This window comes from Canis lupus, chromosome 2 (assembly GCF_003254725.2).
Source record: "Canis lupus dingo isolate Sandy chromosome 2, ASM325472v2, whole genome shotgun sequence".
NCBI lineage: Eukaryota > Metazoa > Chordata > Mammalia > Carnivora > Canidae > Canis > Canis lupus.
This window is the reverse complement of record NC_064244.1, coordinates 9,062,448-9,081,140: the sequence shown is the minus strand read 5'-3', so window position 1 is coordinate 9,081,140 and position 18,693 is coordinate 9,062,448. Positions and strand designations below refer to the sequence as shown.

Sequence of the window (18,693 nt, the reverse complement as noted above, 5' to 3'; positions counted from 1 at the left end):
AACAAAACAAAACAAAAAAACACAACAAAAAGCAAGACGAAATCGAAGAATTGACACTTGCCGCCCAAGCAACAGACAGAAATTTATGACTCAGCATAAATCCTCGAATTGGTCCAGATCTCCTTAGAGCAGGAAAAAAAGCCTGACATGTGCCTCAAATGCCTGGGAGCATCACAGAATAGAACAGAGAACCACAAAGCCTGGAGAGACCTCTCCTGGATCACAGATGACGAGGCCTGTATCCAATCACGGGCAACAGCTAACTTGGGGATTTACGAGGCTGAGCTCGCCACTGGGTCAAATCACCAGTATCCCGTGTGAAGGTGGCCTCTGTCAGGAGGGGCGTGAAGAACATTCAGGAGGCAGCCAGGCCAGCAGAGGGCCAGGGAGCCCGTGCAAACTGCATCCTCCCTTGCACAACCGTGGTACCAAGTGTAATTCTGTGTTGATGTGGTTTCAGCAGCCTACACCGATGATTTTCAAGTTCCATGAAATTCTATGTTGCATAGGTGTTTGCAAGGATGACGTTTACTGTGTCACGTGTCTTCTCCATGGGGTACTCCTTAGACTAAGGCAACCCTTGTCTGATCCTAGCACCAAGAACAGTTCTAGTCCTGCTCAACTTATTCATTGGTATCTTCAAGCACAGTAGCTGTGTCACTGACTTACTCAGGCTTCTCTTTGCACGTTGGCTCTAGGAAACTCAAATTCCTGGCCCTCATGCTAGCAAGCATGCTGGTCATCCCAGCCCAACCCAGGTTTCATTTTGTGTCCATCCTCTCCTTCCCTCTTCTACCTTGCCTCTCTTCCCATTTATTCTACCTCATGTTCCAAACTTTGTGGAAGGCCACCTTCTATCCTTTCTGGAATTAGGTCAAGAGTAAATCTGTGAACAAATGAATGAATGAATGAAACACAGATGGGGAAACCGAGCTTCAAAGATCATCTAAGTAGCCATTTCTTCACAAGCTAGGATGTAGGTCTCTTGATTTTCAACTTAATGTCCTTGAAATAAATTGTATTAATCATGGCAATTCTCATTTATTAAGACACTTTAGGTGTAAGATGCTACTTTTAAGAAGAAAGAAAAATCCAGATGTTGGAGAACAGACTTTTTGGGGAAAGAACATACCAAGAAGATAACTATTTTCCAGCAGTGGAACGAAAGGAAATCTTGAGCTCTGTGAAAGCCCTAGGAGGACATCAATATATTTATTATGATCCCCAATGTATTTTCTATAATACTGGTGACATGTCAAATCTGCATGCGAGGTTACAGCGACTACCCCAGAGAAAAGGTTTCAAACAGTGATTTCTGGAAAGCCAAGAAATTCTGAACTCAAAGTTGTCATCAGGAAGTTGATGTTTGAATTGCGTGTCACATTTTATTAGAACGTTATCATAGCCACGTATCAGAATAATATGTTTTCATCAGTCACTGAGGTATCACTTTGCTTTGAATGTTCTGAGATAATTTAAAGAAAGAGTAAAAAGACTGTCTAAGCATGACATTAAGTTCCAGAGGGGGAAACATGAAATAGTAGACACTTTAAAAGGTGAATAGTTAAAAGTCTCATACTGTAATTCAATTCATTCAGAAGCCTGTGCCTGTGCCCTCACTCATACTATCCCGGTATTTTAAAATGTCCTTTATATTAAGCAACAGCATAAGTGCTATAGAACAAATTTCAAAAGGAAGAGATGTCTTAAAAGATTTTTTAGACATTCAATGAATTTAGAGGCTGACTTAATGTTTTTAAAGAACAAAACAGGAGCAGTCCCCAGTTTCCAGAAACAGAATATAGCTCAAAGATTTTTAATAGATTTCACTGCAAGCAAAATGCAATCGATCACATTCGCAGAGATGGGAAGAATAAGCAAGTGCCAAGAAATAATTCAAGACGCTAGAACATCACATGTGACCATAAAGTAGGGAAGTGGACTTTTAAACAGAAGTCTCAGAGCTCACAAATCCAAATGACCACTGCCTTCAAAGTAGTCACCTTGAGAGGCCGAGATTTAATAATGTTTCAGAATCCTTCAGTTAACACAGGCACTTAATTCTGAGAATCCTCTGTGACAGCCAATCTTTACTTGTGAGGAGGATTTGGAGCTATTTAGGTCAAAAAATAAAGCAGGAGTCTAAAAGCAAGCATGTGTGTGTTGGTGTGTGGTTCAGATATTAGTTTTTTGTTTTTTTTTTTTTTTTTAAGACTTTATTTATTCACAGAGAGAGAGAGAGAGAGGAGAGAGAGAGGCGGAAGCAGGCTCCATGCAGGGAGCCCGATGTGGGACTCGATCCCGGGACTCCAGGATCACGCCCTGGGCCAAAGGTAGGCTCTAACCCGCTGAGCCACCCAGGGATCCCCAGATATTAGTTCTGAAGATGACTGCTGTGATGTTGCAAGCAATGGTCATATTCATGCCAAAGACCACAATTTCTCAGGATGCCACAGTGGTTACTGCTGTGTGACTTGCTGATGATGGTCGCCAGCACCATCTACCGAGGTGCCAGCGTGTGGCAGAGCTGTGCTGAGTACCGGATGTGAGCTCTTCCCCCTTAACCTCCAGGACTCCAGAGTTAGGTGTTGTTATTACCTCCATTGTATAAACCAAGAAACTGAGGCTTCAAAGTCCAGAAGTCACCTGGTTAGGAGGTGACAGGGCTGGGATCTGAAGCCAGGAGTATCTGACAATGGACTTCATGCCCTTATACCACAGTACGTAAAGCCTTGTACAGCTCCAGCTGGGACCTGAGGAATATGTGCTCTATCAGGCACACTTATGTCATAATTGTTGAGATTGAGAAAGAGAGAGAAAGAAAGGGAGGGAGGGAAGGAGGGAGGGAGATAGATCATTGCTCCCAACGGGAGTTTCATTTTATTCCCAGGGGATTATGAATGGAGAACACTGAAGGGTAAAAAGGACGCAGGAAGTAAACAAACACCAACTTTCTAAAATCGAATAATTTTCTCCGAGTGGGGTGGACCCCTCTGGGACGGGGACAGGAACAAACAGAGAAAACAAGATAGGATTTGGAAGTGTAAATGGATAAATACCCAAGAGGTCGACACCTGACTTCTGGCATGGTGAAAACACTTCTGAAATGTTGCCAAATCTTAAACTAAGTGATTTTAAATTCAGAACGGTAATCATCAAAACTATTATGCGGAAGAGTATTTACATGAAAAGTGTTAAATAAATAACTAATGATCTTCACAGTACAAGAATTCCTAAATGTTAATGATCAGCAATCTGGTCACAAAAATGTTAATAAACCCAGGGAGGAGATTTTTATGTTAAATGTGTTCTTATTATTCCTAACTAGATCTTTGGCCTTGGTCATAATTCATCATGAATGTTAACTTTCTCAAGAGTTTCAAATAGAGAAAAATTACCTGGTGGTATTTCTTCAAGATGTTGTGCATTTCGGCCACATCTTCACTCGTGATGGTCTTGATGATGTATCTTTTGTCGTAGGAGGTGTGGAATCGAGCCCCGCTGCGTGCCTGGGAGTCGTTGGGAAGGGGTGCGCTCCTGGTCAAGGAATTCTTCCCGTTGGGATAAGGCGGGGGGAGGAAGGAAGAGACAGGTTTAGAGGCATGGCCTTCTGATTTCCAGATCATGTGTTGTCATCACAAGTTTTCAAACACATTTATGTTTGGAAGAAATTGGTATATGTAGGATGACAACATTAAATATGTATCATAACTCAAACTGCTAGTCTTATTTTTTTAAGATTTTATGTATTTATTCATGAGAGACAGAGACAAAGGTGGGGGAGAAACAGGCTTCCTGCAGGGAGCCTGATGTGGGACTCAATCCCAGGACCCCCGGATCACGCACTGAGCCAAAGGCAGACGCTCAACCGCTGGGCCACCCAGGGATCCCTCAAACCGCTAGTCTTTCAAATGAAATGAAAACAGCTTGGATATATACTATGCTTCTAATGTCCTTAAGGTAGGCTAATGGCCAACTCCAACCAGTTACTTTGTCTACCTTGTTCTTTTTCTGAGCTGGACAAGAGCTCACATTTTCTTCTGAATAAAATTAGGTTCCAACCACAAAAAGAATTTCTTCCATTCCCCGAGTGGTTTCCTTACAGAACAGTTACTCTGCCAAACAGCAGGCCGAAAATATTTCTCAGAATCTTATGGGTGAGGAGATGGGGACAGGAGAGGGTCGATCACTGGGCAAAGGCCCCACGGCTAGTAAGGGGAAGCGCTGGAGCCCCATCTCCAGGGCAGAGGACTCAGAGCCCCAGTTCTCAACTAGTAAAGACCACTCGCAACTACTTCATCTGTGCCATCCTTGGGAGAGGCCTGGGCAGGTGTATTCTGAACTAGCTCCTCATAAGACTCTGACTTAGTCCATCTTCTACCCCACTTCAGCCATTTTGAGAACAATTTAGCTCCTGGTGGACAAGGAGTGGCTCTGAGCAGGGGCTCTTGTAGCACCATTTCGTTCCAGTATCTGGCTCAAGCTACTGATACTCTAGCTAGGTAAGTCCACCTGAAAGTCGACCCTTTTCTCATTTGTGACTCTCTTGTTTGAATCTCCCGTTTTCTTAACCTTCAAGAAACCTCTCCCATCTCCTCCAACCTTCTTACACTGGTCACTCAGACTACTAGGATGATGTCTAGCACCTCAGAAGGGTACTCCCCAACCCTGCTGCCTGCTTGTGCCTCTCAGTACTGACCTTCCCACCCTGCCTGGCTCCAGAGCTGGGTGGCATAGGAGGGATTCAAAGGCAAGACACTTTCCCTCTCCAACTTCCTCTCTACAAGTGGGCATTTGAAAGCCCCACTGAATGTCTGGTAAAGGGGACACAGATGTCTTTAGAGAAATGAGTGGTTATCACTGCATCATGGATTTTCAATGAAAGAGGTCTTTTCCATCTAGTATACGCAGGTCGCTATGCTTTCCTTCCTCTCTAGATGAAATCTGACAGGATTTAGCTCTATGAAGGACAACTAGGCTGCAGTGGCAGAGTCGCTCAGGAAGGTCCTTCTCATTGCTGAGGGAGTGGTCTACAAGTGTGATGCCATCTCCCAGCATGCACCCTGGCACGGCTGTGGCGACCGTCACATTCTAACACAGCACGTCTTGATTAGAGGGCTGGCAGGCACAACTGTCAAGAGCAGAGCCAATGCTGCCAATTAACTGAATTTGCTTTCCTTAGGTTATTAGGAAACTGGAGAGAAGGGGAAAAAAATCGATGTAACTTCCAATGACTTTAAATAGCAGGATTTGGCAGGGTTAAATTATTCTTGAGACAACTGAAATCCATTAGATAGACTGAGAAGGATGAAAATAATTTTCAGGATGAAAATGGCCATATTCATGAAAGTCTAATTCTCCAGTACATTGGGTTTTTTTTCTTTTTTCCTCAAAAAAATTCTCCTTCACACTACTTCCTACTATGAATAAAAAGGAAGAAAATGGAAGTGAATTCTCCCTCTTGGCGTTTTAAACACCAGCAAAAAAAAAAAAAAAAATCAATTATTGTCACGGGCTAAGGGTCTTACATTTTTCTCCCACACATTAACTTGCAAAAAATTATCCCAATAACTTCTTTTTTCGGAGGGGGGGTGGGGTAGGTAGTAAAGGATGCTGTGCTCAGCAAAGGATAGAATTACAGCAACATATTGATTAATATCAGATATTAAAGTCTAACATTATATCACAGACCAATGGGAGAGAATAAAATTGAACGCTGCACAGTAAGTGCTTCTCAAACTTTAAGGAGCAACCAAATCACTTGGGGATCACACTGAAATGCAGATTTTGACCTTGCAAGTGTGGGCTGGGGCATCTGAAGAAGGAGATGAGGACGATAGAGCCATGGCAAGTCTGTCTCCCACGTGAGAATCAAGAGTCTACTGAAGTATGGCTAGAGTGGGTTTTGTCTATGCGGAGGGTATAAACTCCAGTGCATTAAGTGTGTCATAATCACATACTTACTGGCATGAATACCTCTCCCATTATATTCTGTCCAGTTTTGGTTTGGTTAAAATGGGAAAATTTATTTTATTCTTTTAAAGGTTTTATTTATTTGAGAGAGAGAAAGAGAGAGCACACAAGGATGAGCAGAGGGAGAAGGACAAGCAGACTCTGTGCTAAGTGCAGAGCCTGACGTGGGGCTCAATCCCATGACCCCGAGATCAAGACCCGAGCAGAAACCAAGAGTCAGATGCTGAACTGACTGTGCCACCCAGGCTTCCAAAAATGGGAAACTTTATAGTGAAGTAGAAGAATTCATTCCATTCACTGTATTAATTCATTAGAAAAATACTTAATAATGATTTATACAAGGCAAGGTATGGGCTTCCAAAAGGCTAGAAATGACTCATCAAATAAGTAGTGGCTCTTCAGCTCAGATGCTACCTCTTTCAAATTCTTTCTTTCCCTTCAGTTTCAAATATATTGATAATCATTTATTCTAGACTCTGCATTAGCATATTGTCCATGTCTTAATCCTGGTCATAACACTTTACAAATTCTAATCCTGACTCTGCCTCAACTCAGTTTTTCAATAATCATGAGTAGACCCAACCCAACTGGTAGTCTACTTCCCGTGCATGTAAGGATGTTTTTAAGGCTCTCAGTTTTCAAATAATCAGTGAAGTTAGGAACAGCCACATTGTCAGAATTAAGAAAGTACCTTTTATAATCACTACGAACATAAAAAAATATGAACCAAATTTATTGAAGGCCTTAGAGAAGTAGAAAATGAGAAGAGTAAACACTATTTTACACAAAATGAACAATCCTTGAAATGACTCTTAAGGCCTGGAAAAATCCAACTCACTATTTCATCTTTATTTTCACAACATTCTCCTGAGATAGGAAAGGCCAAGTGCTTTTTCCCACTTGAAGATAACCAGACTGTGGAGTACAATAGAGTCAAGTAATACGCCTGAGGCTCCTGCCTAACATTTCCTCTGAGGAAGCCAAAATGGGTAATTTTTGAAGATAAGACTAAACTTTTGCCATCACTTTACATCATAATCATAGACTTTCTGGGTCTTTGAAATAAGGTAGAAGAGTGTGTGGGTATGTGTGTGTGTGTGTGTGTGTTCGTGTGCATCTAATGGTACGGCACCTGTTCTACCGCTCTTCAACCATTGGGTATGTCCATTAGCTTCTCTGAGCCTCAGTTTCTGTGTCTATAAAGTGATGGAGAATAAACTAGGGGAGAGGGTGAGCTGAATGAGATCTCTACCACAGATCTTTCGTAACTCTCAGAACGAATTTACTTGAAGGCATGGCATGCTGCCCCAGGAGCTATAGATTCACCTCAGAGGGTGAGTCAGTACACTTCCCAACAAAAGTTCAGTCAGAAAGGTACAGCCAGCACCTCAGCAGAGGCATAATGTTGGTTTAGGATATCTGGGCCATGATTGAAGAGAAGATGGCAATAGTTCTTAGGGCAGCATGAAAATAATGCTTCATAGATTCCAGATACTCTCAGGACAATTTTGGCAAGATGGAGAAAATGAGCTGAGAGAAGGAAGTCAAGGCTATGTATCTAAAGGAGCCACTAGGCAGCTTCCATACAGTCTGCTATGTAGCAAAATTAAATTCTGAAATTATTCAGTGTGCTCTGCTCTGTCACAAAGAAAAAATGAACCATAGTATCACACAGGATGGTTGGCGAGTTTGGGAGGTGAAGAGGAAGAAGGCCTGAGAGAAGCAGAGCTTCGCAGTGACCTTTGGTAACCCCCAAGGGGTCCCTCTATATGTAAATAATGTTCACAATCAAAGAGCATGACAGCTGACAGCAACCTTGGAGATTATTCTAAGCCATTTAATTTACAGGTAAGAAAACAGAATCCCAGAGAGTGGAAATGACTTGCTTGCCCTAGTACTTGAACATTTGAGTGGGACGATACACATGAGGACCTTGCAGGGGCCTCTCCCAGAGCAGTCGGCCTCCATCCCTCCCACCATTGCTGCCTCCCTCCTGGGCTCAAAAGTCTGGTGGGCATTAATGATGGGATCGTTGATACAGTCTTCCATGGTGACAAACACCTTCCAATGACAATTTAGAGCATGAATGAACTGGCACAAAACCAAGCTGTCTTTATGTTTTCAGTATTGCCAAGTAAAAGTAAATCATCAGTAATAGCCTCAATGCTAATGCAGGCCAGGGTCCTCAATCTACATTTTATTAACGTGTGCACAAATCTATCCTGACTCATTCTAGGACTGTTCATTACTCGACTTGAGGAGCTGTCTTCTCGCAAGGCAAGAGCTGAGACTGATGTATGTTTCTGGAACACGGCTTCAGGACAGGGAAAGTATGTGTGGTTGAGCCCTGGGCTTAAAGTCAGACAATTCATGCGGCACAGACAGGGCTGAAAGATGCCCAGCACTTCATATTTCTGACAGTGCTGTGCACTGGGGGTGACGGTGTCAATCCTAAGAATTCTTCACATTTCTGACCACGTGACTCAGTACACTGTGTCTATTTTAATTAGTTCACATGTTCTGAGAATTGCTGGGGCTTTTCATTCTCTTTTGGTGACTGGCTTCTATCTCTAGACTGTCCTATCCTGTTTTTCCCTGCTTAAAACTGTAAGGGTTTTCTTGACAAATAATGCCAAGGCTGAAACAAGAAATCCTTTACTCTGGGAATGCGAAATTCTGGGTTACTCTCCACAATGCTAAACTGGAAAGAAAGAAAAAAGAAAGAAAGAAAGAAAGAAAGAAAAGACAAAAAGAAGTTAAGACAAAATCTGCAAGTGAGGACAAGTTGTGCATAGAGGAAAGAAGGTCCAGCTGAAGATACTATATATATATATATATATATATATATATATTTTTTTTTTTTTTTTTAATTCTTTCCCTCTTAACCACCTGATTTAAAAGACCAAGTCTTGGGGCACCTGGGTGGCTCAGTCGGTTAAGTGTCTGCCTTTGGCTCAGGTCATGATCTCAGAGTCTTAGGGATCCACTCACATGTCAGGCTCCCTACTCAGCATGGAATCTGCTTCTCCCTCTCCTGCTCTCCCTATTCATGCTCGCTCTCTCAAATAAATGAATAAAATCTTAAAAAAAAAGACCAAGTCTGAGATGAAAATCTGATCTAATCAAAGACCTAAAAATCACTGCTTATAGGGCTGTTTAGTCATCTTCAAGGTAATTCCCATTTCCAAAGTAAAATATTTACTCTCAGGAATGTTCACCAATACCTACCTTTCTGGGTGTATGAGAAAGTTGCCAGGTAAAATGACACAATGATATCTACCTAGAATATGGAGCTCTACTCTTATGCCCTCATTAGAAAACAGATTTCAGAAAAGAAAAGAAAGAAGAAAAAAGGAAAACAGATTCTTTGTTATAGACAAAGCTATATATTCTGAAACACGGTGTCATTTTAAAAATTCAAAATCTGGGATTCTGAACCTCTCAGTTCAAAAGTGTGAATGTGCAAAACGAAGTGCTCTTTGGCTATGTGGAGTCAAAGTCACAACACAGTTTAAAGGCAATCCAGGGCATTCAATGTGTGAAATGTCCCACTGGCCTTGTGAAATGTCCTCATACATCTTCCCAAGTCTATAAGCCATCAGAGAAGACAAGACCCTCACAAAGCCATGAAGTACACATTCATCAAAATGGTTTTTAAAATTTTTTTTTTATTTTTTGCTTTTTTTTAAAGATTTTATTTAGTTGTTCAAGAGAGACACAGAGAGAAAGAGGCAGAGACACAGGCAGAGGGAGAAGGAGGCACCTTATGGGGAGCCCTACATGGGACTCGATCCTGGGTCTCCAGGATCATAACCTGGGCTGAAGGCGGTGCTAAACCGCTGAGCCACCTAGACTGCCCCATCAAAATGTTCTGACATTGAAACCATCTCTCTATGTTTAGTCCATTCATACTTCTATTTAGTTTACTCATATCTTCTCAGGTTCACGTTGCCAAAGCAGAGCCATGATGGCCTTTCAAATTCCAAACAGTGCTGCTGATGAAGCTGGCAGATGGTATAACATGGCATTGGGCATGGAAACTTTAAAATCAAGACCGTGAATTTGGGCAAGTTAATTTAAGCTCTTGGTGCGTTGGTTTCCATATCTATAGAAATAACGATAAGGATAATAATAATATGAGCCACACGTTTGGGAATTAAATTAGAGGAGTATAATGTTTTAAAATAGTGCCTGGAAAAGAGAAGTACTCAATAAATGGTAGCGATGATTATAAATAGTGAATTTCAACTTGGAAGATCTTTACAAGTGCAGATCAATATTGACAGATGATTCTGCAGACTGAGAAGCTAAAAATGAAGAAGGACTCAGAGATAATCTTCTTCCAATTTGTCCTTGATTCCTCTTATCCCCACCCTGGCCAAGCCTCTGGTTTGTACCTAGGAAAAATTGAGAGCCTCCCGCTGTCCATTTACCTTTGCAGGTTATTTCCTACAGCCCTCCTTAACAACCACTTATATTTTTACAAACGAATTTACAACATTTTATAAAGAACTCTGAGGTAAAAAAAAATTCCCAACCCACAAGGTCTTCCTCCTGTCCTCAGCGCCCACTTATCTCCATCAAAGGGGATAAAGGGGTGGGACAGGTCTCTAAAGAAATAGAAAGTGGGGCATCTGGGTGGCCCAGTTGACTGAGGACTGATTGGACTCTTGGTTTCGGCTCAGGTCATGATATCAGGGTCGTAAGTTCGAGCCCCACGTTGGGCTCCAGGTGCAGCACAGAGTCTGCTTAAGATTCTCTTTCTCCATCTCCCTCTGCCCCTCCTCCCTGCTCACTCACTCTCTCAAATAAATAAATCTTTAAAAGACAGAGAGAGAGAGAGAGATGGAAAGCACAGGGGAGGGATCCCTGGGTGGTGCAGCGGTTTGGCGCCTCCCTTTGGCCCAGGGCGTGATCCTGGAGACCCGGGATCAAATCCCACGTTGGGCTCCCGGTGCATGGAGCCTGCTTCTCCCTCTGCCTATGTCTTTGCCTCTCTCTCTCTCTCTCTCTCTCTGTATGACTATCATAAATAAATAAAAATTAAAAAAAAAAAAAAAGGAAAGCACAGGGGAAGGCAGCTGGGAGAGGTGGGTGACTCCTTCCTGAGGAAAGGAGGAAAGCAGGCTGAAGACGCCCACGGATTTGAAGGCACAGGGGAGGGAAAGTCAGGGGAGCTCACTGCGCAGACCTCTGCTACCTCAAGGGAGAAGCAAGAATAAAGGAAGCAAGCAGGTGCCAGGTAAAGATGAGGGCTCGAGGAGAGAGACGGAGGTTTGCAAAAGCAACCTTGGAACTGACAGTGTGGGGAGGAATCTGGATGACACGCTGAGTTACCTCGAAGTCCACAATCCCGTTCAATGCAGAGCTTTAAAAGATTCAATTGAACATTTAAAATATGGATTAATAGACACTGATACAGTGTCTTGTTACCTCCACTGCCCACAAATTTATTCATAGGCTTCAGATCTCAGCATGTACGGCAGAAACAGAGCGAGTCAGAAGTCAAGGGAACGAGCCCTCCCAGCTCCCCTCGCTCTGTTACCTGACTATTGGCAAAGAAAGTTGGACTTAACGTCTCTAGGTTTCCTTCTTGCTCTACTAATTAGTATTCAGTAATAGTTACTGCTATTAGTTTGCAGAGAAGTAGGAGATGGACAATGATTTGCTGTTAATTTAGGGGTGATATCTAATCACAAATGTAAACTAACTGCAACATACACGCTGTATTCATTAGCCACCTCGTTCTTCTGTACATTTGTTAGTTAGTTTCACATTATAAACGATCTGATGCCTCAAATTCACTTGTTCTAAATGGAAACACTGTTATCGCACCGCCCTACCCTCGAGAAAAAGGGAGCTCAAGTCAGTGGTGGAGGAAAATTAAAATCACCTATTGAATATAAACTACTCTTAAGCCGCATTCTTCTTCCTTAATGGCTTTACTGAGCTGTAACTCACATACCAGATAATTCACCTCTTTAAAGTGTGCAGTTTAATGGTTTTTAGTAGACAAAATTAACCGTCACCACAATGAATTTGAGAACATGGTTATCACCTTGAAAAGAAACCCTTACCCATTAGCAGTCACTCCCGTTCTGACCCCCACCCTCAAGCAGGAAACCACGATCCACCGCCTTATAGATTTGCCTATTGTGGACAGTTCATATAAACACACTCCTACAGTACACGGGCATCTGTGACAGGGCCAAACTTTCTTCTTGCAAGTCCCGAAGGTGACCAACTTGCTAGCTATAGATTCTGGGCTGTCTCTGGGCGAGTGAGGGACCATCATACGTACACTGTACTCGGTCCAGCGCGGTGGACACATTTATAGCCAGCAAATCTTGATTCTTAGGGATGCTCCCAGAGGAGTTGGGGGAAAAGCCGAACTCTCTGGCAAAAACTGAAGTTCTGGGGCAGACCTATTAGATGTAGGACAGGTAGCGAGATGACAATTGAGTCCACTTTTGCTTGATTCTCTTGCATCTTGGTAAGTGGACTTATTTTTACCCGCTTCCGTCTTGCACAGGCAAACACGTGACTGATCTTACAACATCCTGTCCCAAAACTCAATAGCAGTGTTTGAAGCTCTGTGTCATGTCAGCCCTTGGCAGGAAATAAAGGAAGATAATGAGAGATGAAACTCACTCTTCAGTGGCCTTCTGACTCTTCTAATTGGAACTTTACTGTCATTTCCCTTAAGAAAGGGATTAATGGTGCCATCCTTCCTCCCCACTCCTCTGAAAGTCTACACTGAAGATGTTTATTTCCGCAGTGGGAGGTCTGGGATTAGTGGGGCCTCCAGAAGGGTGGAGGAAATGTAAAGGTCAATTTAATTAGCTCATTCTTACCACTGATCTTCTATGTCTCTCCTGAAAATGTCATGATTTAGTAACCATTACAGTCCCCAGTGCATTTCTCAATACTCAAGAATTTTGAATGCTTAATTCCCAGAGTCTACACCTTCGTGGATTTTTCCCCATTTTGATATGGGTTTGTATTTCTGTGAAAAATCATGTACGCAAAGTTTTTATTTTTAATCAGCAGAAAGGCCACTTAATATCAATTAGGCCATGCTCCAGTGTATAAAAGCCACCACCTTACAAAGGGAACATGTCGACATTGCACACGAGCACCTCAGTGACTGTCATTTACTCAAGATGACTTAATAACAGATTCAGAGCGTTGGCAGCTGGGAGGGTTGCCGCAAAGATCATGTCCTTCTCCCTCATTTCATAGATGAGAAAATTAAGATGCAGCCACAGCATCACTCCCTGAAAATCCAAGATTAACACCAGCCTCCTTGTTCCCGGGAAATGTTCTTGCTCCTAATCCATGCTACCTGTTTCATGGGATTGAAACTTGGAAGCTGAACGCTCCCTGCTGACAAATCAGGATTATGATTACATGCCTCAAATCACAAGGCCGGGAGCCAGGAGCAACCGCCCAGACAAGGCTGCTTTCTCAGTTTGCATTTGACGTATCTGAGAGAACACAGATGGTCCTCTGACCTTGTCAGAGAGGTAAAGACCAACATGCTAACTTGAACATCATCATGAAGGATTTATTAAATGCCCACTGTGTTCAAAGCTGTGTGTTAAGCTTTTCGGGAATTTCAAAGAAAGTCTACGCTGTGATCCCAGGTGTAGAGTGGCTTTCATTAAAAGGAGGAGCAAGACACACTGCAATTTAACACTTATCAATAATGAAACGACGGAGGCAAGAAGAACACAAAAACGAATGGCAATGACCAGAGAAGGAGGCAGAGTTGTGGGAACTTCACAGAGCACCATGAGATCTCCTTCAAAAATCTCAGGTTGGTACTTGACTGACATTAAATTACCAGAGTCCCGTGTCTGAGGATCACACTAAGCAAACACAACATCTAACCTGGACAGAAACTCCCTGTGGCAGGGACAACCGTTCAGTTCTTGGTTGGAAGTCATGGGTCATAACCCAAAGTGGGTTCAGTGGGGGGAAACAAAGGCAAACAGGAAGCCTGAGTTATTAGGTGAGGACAATCTGTGGTGGGGACAGTCACTGATTCAACTTGTAAGGAGCAGAAAAAGCACAGGGAAAAAAAAAATCTAATGATGTTGCTAGGCTGTGAAGGAGCTCTCCTGAAAGTCAGTCAGGGCACTGTCCAATGTGAGAAGAGCTCCTTTGGTTTTCGGCCCAGGTGGAGTTTCTGTCTGCTATGCTCTGTGAGGCCCACGAAGGCTTACCAGTAAGGCCAGCGAGAGTAAGGAGAAGCTGTGAATGAGTGGGCTCAAGAGACACAACAGTTACAGAGGAAAGAAAGAGCTTAAATGATTCAAGGAGCAAGCAAATTCTGGTGATGACAGTACAAGTAGGCCTGTTGAGAGACAAGCACCCACAAGCCAACCTCCCCCACGTCTGGGCCTGGGCTCCTGACCCAGGGCACCACCTAAGCTGCCCCACTGCACCATGCCTAGCAAGATGGCCTCCACCTTCAAAAGGCTGAAAACTCAACTGCATCTTCCTCTCTCTCCTCACCCTTTCCCAAGCCCCCCTCCAGTGAGTGACTGGCCCTCCTACACTCCCAGCCCCTCCAGCTCTAACACCTTCATTCCTGTCAGGTTTCTCTTCCCCCCACCTCGGGGAGCTGCTCTCTGTTTGACCCTGTCAGTGCCGAGGGCCCTGATTTATCCCTCTTCACTCGCTGGGATAGTTCAGAGCCTCCTAGCCGCATTATCTCCTCATGCATTCTGTACACAACCACCTCAGTTATCTTTAGAAAATCCACTTGTCATCACATCATTCGCCTGTGCAAAATCCACAGAGCTGCTCTAGGGCTGAAGTATCCAGGGGAAAGTCTGCAGGCCGGTTTCCCATCTTTAGTTTTACAGCCCCAACACCATCCAGTTGCTTCATGTTTCCTGAGCTCTAGGGCCGCCATGCTTTGGCCCGGAAGGCTGGCTTCCCTTAGTCCACCCCCCCAGCCCTGCATCCTTTCCTGCCACAGATATCTCCAAAGTGCCTGCCCAGAGCCAGGCTGATGCTAAACTCTGGGCCTGCCCCGTGGTGGACATGTCAGACTCCGTTCCTGCCCTCAGACAGCTTAAATGGTATTTGGGCAATCTACATTTGAAAACATGGTGATAGGCTCTGTATTCTCAGGTACTGGCGATTTCTCACCACCCCACCCCACCCCCAACAAGGTTCTGTATACCCTGGTCTTAACACTTTAAAATTTTAGTTTTAAACTTAGAACTAGAACATCAAAAGTTTAAAATGTTAGCTTTTAAAATTAATTATTTTAAAATTAGAATTCTCTGTTACAAATACAAAGAAGATGCATCAAATGCAAATAATGAGGGATTCTAATTCAGGAGACGCGGTAGGGGAAAAGTAAACCGGGTATTATCCTCCACAAAGAACAACAGGACTCGGTTTCAATTAGGTGGTGTGTTGAGGTTTAACTACATCATCTCCAGCTTGCAGAACTTTTTGGTTTCTGGTGGGCAATCCTCTCCTGCAGCTCAGAAACTTGAAGTGGAGCCGCCCTTGGGCCTCCTGGGCCTGTTGTAAGAGGTCTCTCTCTGAGAGACTGGAAAGAGGGGTGCAGATTTTCTTGGAGAACATTAAAAATCAAGATGTCTGGGTTTCTGTAAATCTCATTAGCATCTAATATAGAATCTGATATGGAATAGTTAAAACAAACGCAAAGGAATTCCTTCCCTCTTTCTTTCCTTCCTCATCCCCTATAATGTCTTGCATAGAGCGGACATGCAGTAGGTACAAATAAACACACACGGAGTGGTAACTGTGCATGAAATCATGCACTGAAGGGGGACCAGAGATTTGGGTGGCAGCGGTGGCAGAAACAGCACCACAGTGCAAATAATAGTGGAGGCCTCCATGGGTGCATTCATCTTGAAAGATGTCTTATCTTAAAAGTATGGGAAAGGGAAGTCACATTGGCCCAACAATGATAGGAAGAACATAATTCAACACTGAGCCTCTTAGAGACCAATGAAATAATTTTAAGACACACTAATAAATTGGAGAAAGTTCTGAATCTGGAAGCAGCAGACATAAACATATGTACCTACACAGAGGCTTATGTATATATATATATATGCATATACATACATAAATATTAAGTGATACTCTTATTAATGATGAATATTCTCAAACCATTGTTTGAATTTGTCTTTAACAGTGAGAAAAAAAAAGTTTTATTTTTAAAGGACACTCAAGAAACCAAAACCAGGGGAGAAATACAAATGTTTACAGTAGGAATGCTCTTCAATTCTTTTCAAGAAGTTTAAGTTTGCTGATAGAGGTCAATTAGGTAGGCTAATTACTATGTTCATTTTTATCAGATTCATCAACACTGACTTTTTTCAGGCGCAACAAAAAGGTAGTCCCACACATGAGGCAGGTCGACACCATTCATCCCTTTGATTTAATGTGAAGGTCTGAATACTAAATGATCCAGACAGCAGACCTCCTTATCACATTGATTTAAAGCCACTCGTCCAATAAGCAAGCACTTCAGAAAAATAAACAGATCAAGGCAAGGCAAAGCAGTGTGAGACCTGGTTCCCCTCTAGCAATCTGGTGCCATCAAAAGATGATCAGAGCCCAGGTCGCAGGTCTCACTTTTCAAATCAGATTGAGAAAGAGTATTTAATTTGGTACTACGTATGTCAATGGGTATGTATTTCTTGTTCTGGCCATGATAAATGCAATGTCTTGGCAGTGATGAGTTGATGAGCCAAGCAGCTGGGGTAACAGCCCCTCCAGTCCTGGCCTATGTCCACTGCTGGGCTTCACAGGTCCTTCCCAGAACCCTCCTGGGACCACAGCACCTCAGCCTTTACCCTGTCAATGCCCAACAGCCCTCAAGGTACAAACTCAGAGCCAGAGCTGGCATATTCCCTCCAGTTTTCCAAACCAAGTGGCCAAGAAAGTGGGGAGTGGAGCCCCACATTTACAATATCATCTGCAGTTTAAACTCAGGGGCCTGCCCCGACTGAAAATTTCCTAAAAGGTAGAGATTTTGGGAAAGGAATGTGGAACTGGGGAGAAAAATTAGTATATATCTCTGGTTTACTAAAGTTACTCTAAACACCCAGTTTTTTGGTTTTTGTTTTTTTGTTTTTTTTTTTTTAAATAGAAATACAGTTACCAAAGAGAAAGCAACAATTTAAATGCCACTAGAACCGGGCACGGCTGAGGAAAGGAGTGGCATTCAAATGATTAATTATACTCACACCGGCTCTCTATACTGATCTCTCCTGCTAAGAGCTTAGGTGGCTTGCCAATTACTTACGTGAATCATCCTCTACTTGCCTGATTTGTCTTTAAAGTTTGTACTCAGCAATTTGCACGTATTTAAATATCAAGTGACATGGTAGTTTTTAGGGGGGAAAAGGTGAAGGAAAGCTGGCTCATGTCTTGGTATTTCTGCAACTAAACTGGTCATTTTAGGAAATTTAAAAAACTACTTTCATCTGCTACAGTACAGATTTCAGGCTGTAAAGAGTCCATTTTAGATCTTACTTAACAGGGCTGATTATGGGAAGAAATTTTAAAACTCCCGTTTTGATAATGAATTGAGGAACCTAACAGGATCCTGTAGCATATGTCTTCAAAAGCCAGTTTCTGTGAAATGCAAGTGTAATTGATTTTAAAAAAAGGAGAGGGACAGAGGGAGGTACACACATGAGTTTCACATAGGATTCAGGTAGAGTAGATTTTCTTAGGACATCAAAGTTTCAGCTATTCATTCCTTTAAAGCCTTCTGTTTATTTTCATATGGTCTCTTGAAATGTACTACACAGTTCCTAAATAATGTAGAATCATTCCTTTTTACTTTATACAAACTTTTTTTTTTTACTACTCCAAAATTTATTCTTTAAAGATTACTTATTTTTTTCAGCAGTAAATTACAAGTCTAGGTTTGAATGCAACTCTTTCTCTTACACATGAGGCCCAAATCACGAGTGCTGGCACCACCAGTTTTTGTTTTTGTTTTTGTTTTTTAAGATTTTAAAAAATTTATTCACGAGAGACACAGAGAGGGAGGCAGAGACACAGGCAGAGGGAGAAGCAGGTTCCCTGCAGGGAGCCTGATGCAGGGCTCGATCCCAGGACTCCAGGATCATGCCCTGAGCAGAAGGCAGGTGCTCAACCACTGAGCCACCCAGACCCCTCCACCAGTTTTTAAAAGCAAACTTAGCACCCTCTCCACCCTGTAGCACTTCTCCTCAGCCCTCTCCCAGGCACACCCAAGCCTCTGCTCAGAACCCAGCTCTGTGGAACCATCAGCCTTGGTCCACACAGGAGAGAATGTCACTGGCAGCCTGATTAACATTGCTTATACAAAACCTGGCAGTTTGGAGGCTTCGGTCAGCCTGAGTGAGCATGCAAGAAATTCTTAGAAACTCAGTAATGGGGCAGGGCAGGGCGGGGAGGTCCACATATCTTTAGGTAAGCTCAATTTGCCTTAGGGGCTCTGTTCTTTAAGGGAAAATACAGGGTAAGATGTGTCAATGTTCAACTTGTAAGGTCAGTCAGGGTAGCAATATGTCACTTAGTGCAGGATAGGTTAGGATTTCTGATTTGGGGCAAGTAAAAGAAAGCATTACTAAATTTGAAAGGATTTATAGTAAGTCAGTGCTCTCACAGTAAAATGAATGGACTGTCTTAAAAGCCCTTGTATCTCTTAACTCTGATTTTCTGCTC

The 18,693-nt window shown here is 42.8% G+C and overlaps 1 protein-coding gene across 1 annotated transcript in view; it reads right to left on the bottom strand.

The window, feature by feature from the left end:
- Window positions 1–18,693, bottom strand: part of PIP4K2A (phosphatidylinositol-5-phosphate 4-kinase type 2 alpha) — a 177,381-nt gene that overhangs the window by 45,996 nt on the left and 112,692 nt on the right. The window contains exon 4 of the mRNA XM_025463977.3: window positions 3,399–3,551. Coding sequence (XP_025319762.1) covers window positions 3,399–3,551 — 153 coding nt within the window. The remainder of the gene's footprint in view (window positions 1–3,398; window positions 3,552–18,693) is intronic.